The sequence below is a fragment of the Hippocampus guttulatus genome, chromosome 20 (assembly GCF_054856545.1).
Source record: "Hippocampus guttulatus isolate MCC_2025c chromosome 20, RoL_Hgut_1.0, whole genome shotgun sequence".
NCBI lineage: Eukaryota > Metazoa > Chordata > Actinopteri > Syngnathiformes > Syngnathidae > Hippocampus > Hippocampus guttulatus.
The window spans coordinates 8,901,969-8,913,942 of record NC_141280.1 but is presented as its reverse complement, the minus strand read 5'-3'; the positions used below and the strand labels follow the sequence as shown (position 1 = coordinate 8,913,942).

The 11,974-nt window shown below is 45.6% G+C and overlaps 1 protein-coding gene and 1 long non-coding RNA gene across 4 annotated transcripts in view; one reads left to right on the top strand and one right to left on the bottom strand.

Moving 5' to 3' along the window:
- Window positions 1–533: 533 nt before the first annotated feature.
- The window catches only part of LOC147187914 (actin-binding protein WASF1-like), a 33,559-nt gene continuing 22,118 nt past the window's right edge, over window positions 534–11,974 (bottom strand). Inside the window, exons 6-11 of one of the 3 annotated variants that reach the window (XM_086100670.1) lie at window positions 9,755–9,859; window positions 7,315–7,371; window positions 6,131–6,294; window positions 5,348–5,530; window positions 3,858–4,432; window positions 534–2,925 (exon numbers count right to left, since the gene is read on the bottom strand). In XM_086100670.1, coding sequence (XP_085956796.1) covers window positions 2,768–2,925; window positions 3,858–4,432; window positions 5,348–5,530; window positions 6,131–6,294; window positions 7,315–7,371; window positions 9,755–9,859 — 1,242 coding nt within the window. In that variant the 3' untranslated portion in view covers window positions 534–2,767. The remainder of the gene's footprint in view (window positions 2,926–3,857; window positions 4,433–5,347; window positions 5,531–6,130; window positions 6,295–7,314; window positions 7,372–9,754; window positions 9,860–11,974) is intronic. The other 2 variants (XM_086100667.1, XM_086100668.1) reach the window with 2 other exon arrangements.
- Window positions 4,368–11,974, top strand: part of LOC147187915 (uncharacterized) — a 29,610-nt gene continuing 22,003 nt past the window's right edge. The window contains exons 1-4 of the long non-coding RNA XR_015097690.1: window positions 4,368–4,442; window positions 4,509–4,607; window positions 5,662–5,733; window positions 6,141–6,337. This is a non-coding gene — a long non-coding RNA (uncharacterized LOC147187915). The remainder of the gene's footprint in view (window positions 4,443–4,508; window positions 4,608–5,661; window positions 5,734–6,140; window positions 6,338–11,974) is intronic.

Genomic DNA, 11,974 nt, shown 5'->3' with positions numbered 1-11,974 from the left:
GTTATATCGGAAGAAGTGTGACATAGGAAAGAGCCTCGCTCGTCTTCGCTCTGGCTGCTCAGGATGACGTGGGTAAGTCTTCAATAGGCCACATGCTTCCAAATGTACTCTGTCACGTGTCATCCAAGCCATTGGTGGGTATGCATTTTGGTCTTGAGATTTAGGTAGTTGACTACCTTTCCACACTTGTATGACAATTTGTCAGCTCACCTTCGCTCGTCCTCCCTGTCCATTTCCTTGGGATGTGTTGTGATTTTTTTTCTCCTTAATTGGCTCTTAAATCAATCATGCTGATGATTGTAAATGTGAAACCATTTCAATCTTTATAACATATAACATGATTGCTGTCTTCGGTGTCAACACAGAGTAAGACCAAGTACTGCAGTTGGCCGAGAAGCTAACAGTGGGCCTAGCTTCTTTTTTTACTATTTCTTCTTTGGCAGTCCGCAATCCTTGTTAGCACCACACTGCCTCTCACAGGTCATTCATGGTACTAAAACACATCTGTCAGGTGAATACAAGTAAAAAGCTAGTTTGAACATTTTGAACAACATTAGATTTTTATTAATTCAAGCAAACTGTAACAGTTACATAAGTTACATGATATTGATCTTTTTTTTGCTTTCTCTTCCAAATCAGGCTTTCTCACCTCTCTCCCCCAAACAGAAACAGCAAATCCATACAAGCGCAGGCAAGTAAGTAGTAACGGCACAATACATTCATCAACTCAACGACACATTTGGACAATAAGGCAAGTAGAAAGAAATAAACGGACAGACAGCAATGATGGCTGTTATTTTTTTTTCTTTCTTTTTGAGTGACAGAAAATGTCTTCCGCAGGTTGCTGTTGTAGAACCAAACGAGGTAAGGCCTCTCGTTACACAGTAAAGGGGGATCTGTGTATGTGGTGGAAAAGCTGCCTTCATTGGTATTGTACCTGGTGCACCTGCAACTCGGAAACTGCAGACGTCTTATGAACAGGGACATCCATGTCATGACAAGCCTCCATACTTGAGGGTGTATTAAAAAACAATGGCTCAAGAGTTCTTCTTTCCTGATATGGAAACAGGCGTCTACCTACACAGAACCTGGACAGACAGACAGACAGGGCAGGCGAGCAGGCAGAAACGCATCATCTCTGAGTTCCCTGGAGTTAAAGGTCAGTGGGTGGCTGCACGTGACAACAACACACAAATTGTTCTCAAGCAAAAAAAAAAAAATGTGCGATTTGCAACATGCCTTCATGGGTTCCTTCTCTAGTTTGTCTATTAAACCAGGGGTGGGGAACATTTTGAAATGTTTTTGGACGTTTTTATAACCGTTCCTCCAAGTTGTTTGGGGGGTGGGGTTGGGGGGGGGGGTCGTGGTGTATTTAGTTTTTTGCACCCTTTGGATCGAGCGGAAATAGAATGAACTTTTCAATCTTAAAAAAAAAAAAACAGCCCCTGAATTTCACCAATTGACATGAAATTATGTGGACAGGTCTATCACAATAGAATGCACAAATAAGTCTCAAGGTCCCATGCCCAAAATTGAACAAGAAGTTTGCTGTTTTGGCTTGCAGCGAATTCAAAGTCCCTGTAAAGTGAAAATGAATATGCTGAACTTGACATCACAGAGAAGAGTATTGTGGAAAAAATTGATTTTGTAAAAAAAAAAAAAAAAGGTTTAATGAGTACTGCATAGTCTTTGCAGGTTTTTAGCAATTATCTTAAAACATTTACTTGCAAACAAATATCTGAATTCATTTGACGGGATCTTGAAGGGTTCAAACTCTTGCTAGCAAGTTTTTCGCCGATGTCTTTCAGTGTAGGCAGAGGATGGTGTCAAAGTTTGATGATCTTTGGAGAATTCAAAGGGAAAAAGTGGATGTAAGGGGTGGTGTTATTATTCCTGCAACTGAACACCTTCTTGGAGGGGCTTTAACATTCGCAAATACTCCCGGTCTTTGCCAAAACGCGCCCAAACCGTTCAGTAGACCTCTTTGAGTGAGTTAAAAAAAAATGTTAGAGCGACGACCGCACAGTGCAGAGGTCTTGGGTTCGATCCAGGATCCGGCCTTCCTGTGTGGAGTTTGCATGTTCTCCCCGGGCATGTGTGGGTTTTCTCCGGGTACTCTGGTTTCCTCCCACGTTCCCAAAACATGCATGGCAGGCTCATTGAACACATGAAATTGTCCCTAGGTGTGAGTGTGAGCGCGGACGGTTCTTCGTCTCTGTGTGCCCTGCGATTGGCTGGCAACCGGTTCAGGGTGTCCCCCGCCTACAGCCCGAAGACGGCTGGGATAGGATCCAGCACGCCCCGTGACCCTTGTGAGGATAAAGCGGATCAGAAAATGGATGGATGGATGGGTGGAAAAAAATGTTAGCACCCACACAAGATGTGTAAAACATGACTGACACAGACTCCGACACACACAAGTAGCCAGCCATTTCTTTCCTGTTTTTAGAATTGCATATCAACGCTTCATACGGGCCATTAATGGACCACCGGCCATAGGTTGCCCACCCCTGTTTTAAACGTTGCAGGTAGGAGACAAAAACCACATGGTTCTTTAAAAAAACAAAAACAAAAACAAACGACGACACACAATTGTGTGTGGTAGTGCAGTAACAGAACAAAGATATTTTGGACCACTAGGAAGACGACAACGAAGGACACGAAGGTCGGAGGCTTTCCGTCTGAAACCAAGACGAGACAACAAGACAAAAGTAAAAGTGAGCGGGACGACAAGCAAGTGTGTGCTGGCTGCTTCCTCTTGCGTCCATCACTCCATCCAGTCGCCTTCGTCAAACTCGGACTCGTCCTCCGAGTCCGAGTACTCGACAGCGATGCGGCGCGACAGAATGGTGGCCACGTCGTTGCCGACGCGCTCGTGTTTGGCCTCTTGCTCTCGCTGCTCCTCTACTTTTCGCAGCTGGATGCCTGAATGGGTTTGGGGGAAAAAGGTAACAAGTAAGGTCCTGTTTGGATGAGCGGTAGGATTTCAAATTATTTCTATTGTTGCAAATGGGAAGTTATCATACACAGTCGTCGAGCCAACTCTGATTCGGCCAGCCACCGCCTTTTAAAAGCCATGCACATTTACAGTCACAGATACTATGGCGTAGACACTGAGGATGGTGACCTCAAGTGGACAAAAATTAATACTTGCGCCTCATATTTTGTATTGGTTCCATTCACAAAGTTTGGAAATACCGTATTGGGCCGAATATAAGACTGTGTTTTCTACATTGAAATAAGACTGAAAAAGTGGGGGTCGTCTTATATTCGGGGTCTAGACATTATACCCATTCACGACGCTAGATGGTGCCAGATATCATTGAAGCGAATGCTGAACTTGACTCCCCAGGCCAAACTGAACCCCTGCCACGAAGAATACAAATAAAAATAGCAGTAGCACGAAGAAGAAAAATAAAAAATAGCGGTAAGAAAGAAAAGAGAAGAAAATAATAGAAGAGATAACAGAAAATGGAGAAACGTAGCGACAATCTGGAGAAAAGTGGGTCGAAGATCGGCCAGGTTAACCGGCAGCTGGGGAGAAGTTATGATGTAATTTACATTTCAAAAACCAGAAGCCATTCATTTACGGAATGTGATTGCACTTTAGATTTGAATGAGGCAAAATAATATGCTTTTTCTCTCAAACATATTGTTATAATCATTTGTTTCAGATGTACTGTAATTATTTTCTGTATAAAAATTAAGTTGGTGTTGAAAAAGTCTTTTTTTCAAACTCGAGTCTTGAAAAAGAGGGGGTCGTCTTATAATCAGGCCCGTCTTATATTTGGGCCAATACGGTATATATATACTTAATAAGAACTGTATGGTTGCTGGGTAGCAGATTTTCCACATACCCTTTCGAATGGCCTCCAACAGGACACTGCGGGCGTCGCTGATGGGCGGCAGATTGGCGGGATGGTGCCTCTTGCCTCCCAAATCGTGCATGTTGGAGTGCGGAGGCGGGGTGGCCATGGCCCCCGCCGAAGGGAAAGCCGGCACAGGCGGCGGTCCAGACGGACAGGGCGAGGAGCTCCGCATCCCGGGCAGGGGCAGTGGAGGGGGCACCGGCGGAGGAGGCAGGGCGGCGCCGTCTGGCTGGGCCAAGAAGCTCCCATGCGAGCCCTTGTCCATGACATGCTGGAGGCGGGCCGGGGAGGACGAATGGAGGGGGGGCGCCACCGGCGGAGGAGCCGGGTGGAGCACCCCTGGGGCAATCTGGAGAGGGGCCGGTGGAGGGGGGATCGCCGGAGGTTGCTGATGCATCGGTAGTGGGGGAACGGGCGGCGGAGGTGTGCCACGTAAGCCGGAGAAAGGGAGAGGCGGAGGTGGAGGAGGAAGAGGGGGAGGCAGGGGTGGATGAGCGTTGCAGTTTAGGCCCGCTGTCCGTGCTGGAGACTGAGGTCTGCTGTCTGAGAAGCCAGAACCGGAACTGGAAGCAGGTAGACAACAGCAGGTTCATCAGTGTCACATAACCACACGGTCATCGCATGTCATTTTTGTGTCAGGTGACACACCAACGGACTGAGAGGATTTGCAACAGATCTGATCATCGTGATGGGCCGTCGTTCCATTGAAGAAAGCACTACCAGCATAGCCATCATGAGGTGTGTATCAAACCAGACCATAACGTACGATAACACAACATATTGCGCATGCCAAACCATAACATGACTGGATATCATATCTCACAATCGTCATTATACCGTAGCAAATCATACCAATGGATTTGAGAAAATTGCTGAAAAGATGTTCCTTTACTTTTGAATCATATCAGGACATCGAAGAAAAGAATGTGAAGAGCACTGAAGTGCAAACAATATTTCCGAAATAAAGACAAAATATTGCTGGGGGGTGCTGGGGAGAATAAAATCAAAAAAAGGGACCCCCGTGGTGCGGCAGCTGCAAATTTAATCTGATGTCACCCTACTTGAAGCATGTGGCATATGTTGCAAAGGTCTGCAGCAGAAAAAAAAGGCCTCTAACAACATTTTATTGATCAGTTTCCCTCCATCTTTGATGTACAAAACTTCACCAACTGTCCACCCAACACAAAATCAATGCTGCCCCTCAGGATTGCCCACTAAGTAGTCCTTCAAATGGACACTTAAAATTCTGCTGTCAGATAGGTTAGACCAAAAACAGCTAGAAATGCACAGTGGGTCGTTCCGGCATCCATCCGATCGCTCATGATATCCCGACCGAGTAGAAGGGCAACATTGAGAATAGATTTCTATCCAGATTCTTTTCTCGGAAAATCTTTTTTTTCTTCATAAATCACATCATTCCCAGCGTGGCCCTAAAACTGTCAAAAGAATACTGCAAAACGTGAAATGTCTGCGCTCACCTGATGACGGAGGGCGGCTTGATCTCCCCTAGCGGGTGCAAGGCGGTCGGTGGAGGCGGTGGCGGGTCGTTGGGCCGCAAGTATATTCTGTCGCCGCTGCGGCTCAGCAACTCGTTCATCTGGCTGTAAGGCAGCGCCGCCAGTGAGAAGGGCCCGTCCAAGTGTTCCATGTACAACTGCGCCCTGGCGAGACCAACGCAGGTTGTCAGGCTCGCTCGCGCTGTCGGCTTTTTATACGATGTGTGCCATCGTCTATACCCACCGAATGACCAATTTTTCATGTAATATTCTTCATTAATTCTCTTTCCTGGCAGAATTTGGAGCCTTGATGTGCCATTAAGAAATCTAAAACTGAAGAAGCATCTGGATCCTGGATACTTCATTAGGTACGCATACGCACTCTGAGATCTGTATTAAAATAATTGACGTTGACAAAATGTTTTTACAAGTTATGGTTTCACTAAGGGCGAAATTTTTGAATGTGTTTTGATTGTATTTTTCAAATGGTGTTTTATGAGTAGAATAAATGGCATCGACATAAACAGGCAAACGAATAGCATCTTCGTGGCGGGGTTATAAAGCCTGAAGCAACGGATACTTGAACACTAACTGTGCAGTAAAACATGTAGACAAAAATTATTATTATTTTTTAAATGAGTCACCCATTGTAGTTGTGTCTGCACAATTGTATTATACTGCTGCCGGGTGGCCAAAACGCAAACTAAGCAGCAAAGAATTCCTCATGATGCACAAAACTGTTGAAGTCTTGACATATCCACACACCTGTTGTCAGGGTAACCGGCGGATCCGTTGGCCTCGCCGTGCTTGTCGTCGACGATGTCCTGCGCCAACTCGGCGCCCAGTGCCAGCTTTTGCCACTCCTTCTTGCGGTCATGGGGCGCCCGCGGCACCTTGTCGGTCTCCGCTGGGCGATCGATCCCCTTCAGCTTCAGTTTATGGAGTGGCGCAAGGAGAGAGAGAGATGAGCAGGTTAGCGTTTGTTGTCTTTTTAGTTCAACTTGACTGTTGCAGCATGCTCATGTGAGGATTACGCTTTTTAAGCACACTGAAGTAAACGCGGCTTTGCGAAAAATGCTTTTTTTTGTGTGTTTGTTAGTTAGCATCGCAAGTTAGCTAGTATCCACAACTTTAATTAGGTTCCCGTCAAAAACGATCACACTATTTACTGTTAACAAGTGGTCCACTTTTTGTAAATCCACGAAAGGTAAGCTGAAAATGTAAAAGTAAAAGAAAATATAAGCTGTTTCACGAAGAAAAAGTGACCTCATGAGACATACGTTGCGAATTGTATATAGGTTCAAAAAATTGCTACTTTTTCCCCTAAAATGATCACTTTATTTACGTTGGTTTCCTTGAAATATATATATTTTTAAAATCCTCACAGTACCGATTGTTCCTCATGAAATAGACCTTTTTACATCCGTCACTTGTCATCTCTTTCGCGCTTTAGGTTTTGCAAGATACTTGTATTGTGCTTATTTGTTAGCATCGGCAGTTAGCAATCTACTTCCTGGTTATAGCATCCAAACAGTAAGACGGTTTAATTACAAATCCACGGGGGGTTAATGGTTCGGTCCATCCACCATCTGCCAAAATGCTGCTTGTTGTGAAGTGAGTTGTATCTCAAGTTTATGCTTGCAAGTCAAAGGAAAAAAAAAATCAGCTGGACGACAGCTCGTATTTTGAAAAACTTTGAAATCGGTTCACTGGTACCTCAAGGCACCACTGTGTGATTTAGAAAATGTGTGCAGGTGAAGGCCTCCCCCTTGCCGAATTTGAGTAAATGAACGCCATTTTCACAAGCCGCGCAAATGAAGAATGGCCTCCCATATGCCAGCATGCCTCGCATTTAAGCACACACAAGCCATCATAGCACAAATAGCACAAAAAACCACCAACACACAAACAGCAAAAACACAAATAATCACTTCGATGATGTCACATACCTGCCCGGGAAGGTCTAAGTACCTATAGACCTGATCATACATGCGGGGGTCCTGCGACTATAAGAAACAAAGCAAAGAAAAAAAAAAAAACACAAGAGGAGAAGCATCGGGGATGGGGGAGGTCAGAGCAAAAAAAATCAACACAACACTGCACTTCTCATCAACAACAACAACGACGACGAGAGGAATACAACGGTGTGGGCTGCGAGGGCGAGCAGGACCACAAAAGGCAAAAGAGGGAAAAAGTGCTGTTAGACAGAAACGCTCACAGCAAGAGGGAGGCCGCAATAATGCACACGCAGTAGAGGGACACACACACACACACACACCCACGCATGCACGCAAGAGCTTCGCCATGGTGAAAACGTAAAACCAGATCATCCTAGAATGAATTGTACTGCTATCGGCTGAAGAGACAAATGCAAAGTGCGGCGAGGATGGAAAAAGTGATATTTCATGAAATAAAATCAAGAGAAGAGTCCAAATAAAAATATAAAAATTGCCACAACACGAAAATGTTGCTTTGAAATCTGTGCGAAACTGCTGGACAAAATGGGAGCCAATGGACTAATTCGTGGTTGTTATTTTGCAAAACTGTTGGATTGAAACTTCCCGTTGACTTGACCGAATGTGAAAAATACCAACCGGCAGTCAAATTCGGGTTAGCCGCTATGCTATTCAATCTCCTCATTTGTTTCAAAAGTCAAATTTCCTAAAGCGCGGCTGTGGCATAATCTATTCTCGTGACGGTGGGTTAATTTGCATGAGTTGCTCTGCTTCAATGTGGGATTGAAACTCCCAGCGTTAGATGCTCTTCTATTCAATCAATTTATTTACTTCAAGCTCAAGATCCAGTGGAATGCGCCGATAAAAGAAAAAAGACAATATACTATGATACTCCATTTATTTTATGCTAAAATGCCACCCTATGGCTGAATTGGATTCGTCACTTTGCCAATATGTGGCATTTAACCTTTTCAGGGACAGCGGTTACTACAGTGGAGAGCCTCTCATGTTAATCGTAGATACAAACTTGTGTACATTGGTGTGTTTTTAAGAGCGCATTGTAGTTGAAGCTGCTGGTATTTTCTTCATGTCGTGAATTTGCTTTCCATTACCTTTACTGTCAAGACTCATTTGTGAACAGTAGTCGAATGTAGTAGTTGTAATCGACTTTAATAAGGCATAAATTAGGTTTGGAATGGTACAATTGTGCGCCGCAAACCTCTCAAGCTACGTTCTACCGAAGAGCCAATGAGTTCCCTTTATCATCTGTGCGCATTCAGATGATCAGCAGCTGTTGTGTATCATCAGGAAACACAGTTGGTGGACTGTGTCAAACGCGCAGTGGCGTAGAACTTGCATCTGTTCAATTAAGAGTCACTTTTAATGCAGAGAAGCTAAGGCTAACTAAAAACGGGGAAATAAATTGGCGGGGTTGGGGGGGGCGGACGACTGTGTTTGTATGCCAATGGGCTGGTGCTTACACTATGGACGCATTTTGTTAATATCTCGTCTCATATTCACGTGACGTACAGATGTATTTTTGTGCGTAGGTTTTTGTCTGTTGAGTGCGACCGACTCAGCAGAACTGTGGCGAAGCTAATGGCTAAATAACTACCGCTGCGCCACACGGCTCATGGGCCACCGCACTGTTGACGTTAACAGAAATTAATGCTTTGCTTTTGGCGCACAGAGTGGCCGAGGGCTTTTTTTTTAAATTACTCAACTGCAGAGAGTATGAGGCGTGTATTGAGGGGGGGGGGGGGGGTGGAGGATGGGGGTGGTCGAGTGGTTAGCGCGTTGACCTCACAGTGCAATTCCAGCTCCGGCCTCCCTGTGTGGAGTTTGCATGTTCTCCCCGTGCCTGCGTGGGTTTTCTCCGGGTACTCCGGTTTCCTCCCACATTCCCAAAACATGCCTGACAGGCTGATCGAACACTCTAAATTGTCCCAAGGTGTGAGTGTGAGCGCGGATGGTTGTTGGTCTCTGTGTGCCCTGCGATTGGCTGACAACCGGTTCAGGGTGTCCCCCGCCTACTGCCCGAAGACGGCTGGGATAGGCTACGCCCCCCCCCCCCCCGCGACCCTTGTGAGGATAAGCGGATCGGAAAATGAATGAATGAATGGTTATTATTCGGATTCAGACTGGTATTCAATAACACAATGTTAGTGTCACCCAAAGAGCAAGACGGCTCCTCCAAAAAAAACAGAGCACGTCCACTTCGTAGTTATTTACACATGCAACTACATACAGTATGATGTGTATATACTGTCCATATGTAACGATCGGACATAAAGTTTAATTAGGGCTAGTAACGGGCGACGGCGCTCCCAAAGGAGTGAGGGTGCGAGTTTAGTGGGTTGCAGGCTTCACCGCTTGGAATAGCAGATGCCCTGACGAGAGGGGTTAGGGGGGCGGTCGGGGGCAGAGAGCTTACCTCGCGGGGGTTGAGGAAGGGAGGAGGAGGAAGAGGAGGAGGAGGAGGGGTTTCGGTGAGGACGCTTATAAGGCCCTCGGGATACACAAGATAAGGCATATCCAGCTGCGCACATTTAGACGGCGTTGGATGGGAGGACAGAGGACAAAAGTGGACAAGCAAAGATGAAAGAAGGAAGACACTTTTTTGGACATAAAGCAGGAATGATGGCGGCCAAGTAACAATATCCCAATCGTAATTGGGACATTTTGACAACTCTTATTTCCAGCGGTTCCTTTGAATGACTCGGCAAATATCCTCCACGCTCATCCACGGAGGCTAACAGAAGCTAATGAGATTAGGACGCTGCAGCTTTCTCTGGTTTCTCTTTGACATGCGCCGCTTCTGGTCCACATTTATCAATGGATGCGCGCACTGCGGTGTGGGAACAGACCAACAGTGACCACTTTATCGCCCTGAGGATTTTGCCCCCACTCAAAATATAAATCGACTCTCATGTTATGTGCGTCAAATAATCGCAATCTGTTTGTGAATGCTGGTAGACTTCTAGTTAGTTTAGAATTGTAAATATATAAGATTGCATAATTGACGTTCGACCAGTGGCGTCAAACTCATTTTTGTCGCCGGCCAGTTTTGAGTTACGTCTTCCCTCGGAGGGCCGTTATGACAGTGAAACCACAAAAGTGTTTAATCGCATTATCACATTATTACTTGTAAGGGTAACAAAATAATTGCAAAAATCTCAACGTAATTTATTACACATGATAATTTGACATTTTCTGTAATTTATTTTTAGTAAGGACCATGCAAGTTGACACACATGATTTTCTTTTCGGGGGCCTCATAAAATTATGTGGTGGTCCAGATCTGGCCTGCGGGCCTTGAGTTTGACACCCGTGTATTTGTGTTTTTATTTTTTAAATCATGAATCTCTCCTCTCTTTGCTGAAAAGCTCCCTAAACTGCCCTATTGGCTTTGCTGAGCTATGTCGTAGTGAGCTTAAGGGCTTCATTTGGACAAAAGTAGTACTTTTGTCACCATTTTATGGCACCTTTTGGCAAATTCTAAAACTTTTTAGGAAGAGCATCAATTACTCATTTCGTCCGTTTGTGGCAACAACTCGCTCCCCCATCACTGTTCAGGCTACATTTTTACCAAGCGGCAATAAGGGTAAACGTTACGTTGCTATTTCACCCAATTTGGGTTACTTGTGTAGAAATAACCAAGTGAGTCTGCATGTGCGTTCACCACGATTCGAACCATGACAACAAATCAAAGCGAAACAGAGGCGCTCACTGTTAATCGACGGGCGAGATGACATCATCATATATTCCAACCCATCTGCCTAAAACCACATTTTCACCATGTGCGCATGCAGAATGGATTTTTTTTATGGGCGGCGTGCAAAAGAATCGCTTTTATCATCTCTAGGCTTGACTGGAATATGCGGCGTGTAATTCCTCAAATCCCCCGCGCCCCCAAGAGTCTCTCTGCGGGGTCTGTCTGCAGAGGTGGGGGGGGGGGGGTAATTAATAAGAAGGAAATCTCCGCAGGAGGCCTCGGCGGTAGACAAGCACAACAACCTCACTCCTCCGACGCAAATAAAGTCTTATGTACTGTGACGCATAATTATACGTTGTCGCTCTCATCGCAGCCAAGCTCGCCTCCCTTGCAAACGCCGTCTTGCATTCCGGAGGAGCCTCCTCGCTCGCAGCACCGCCGCGCTTAATCCTCATTGACGCCAATTCTCATGAGCTCTGATTGTCTGCGAGGTTGACTGATTGTCAGGGAGGAAGACCTTGTCCTTCCCACTTTGCGTGAGTGCCTTGAACGTTGCATTCGGGCTACATGCATTTTGAAGCCGAAAACGGCAAAAGACAGCCAGCGCTTCTGATAGCTAATAGTATCGACTGATTGACAGGTTCCGTAAGTGACAGCTACTTCATGAACGAGTCCGGTCTGTGAATGCAGACCGCGCCATTTCAAATCAGCGATCTCGTTCTTGTTCTTTCCACCAAACGGTACGGTGAAGAATGACAAAACCTCGATAAACACCCGTGGCGTCATGTTGTTCTGTCCATGAGGTGATTCTTTCGGTCCTCCCAAGTGCTAACACCACTGAGGATTTGACTCCACCTCCTGTCCTCAATCCATTTTTCCCTAGCAATTTTGTTTTTATTTGGTTTGTGTAGGACGGGGGTCGGCAACCTGCGGCTCTGG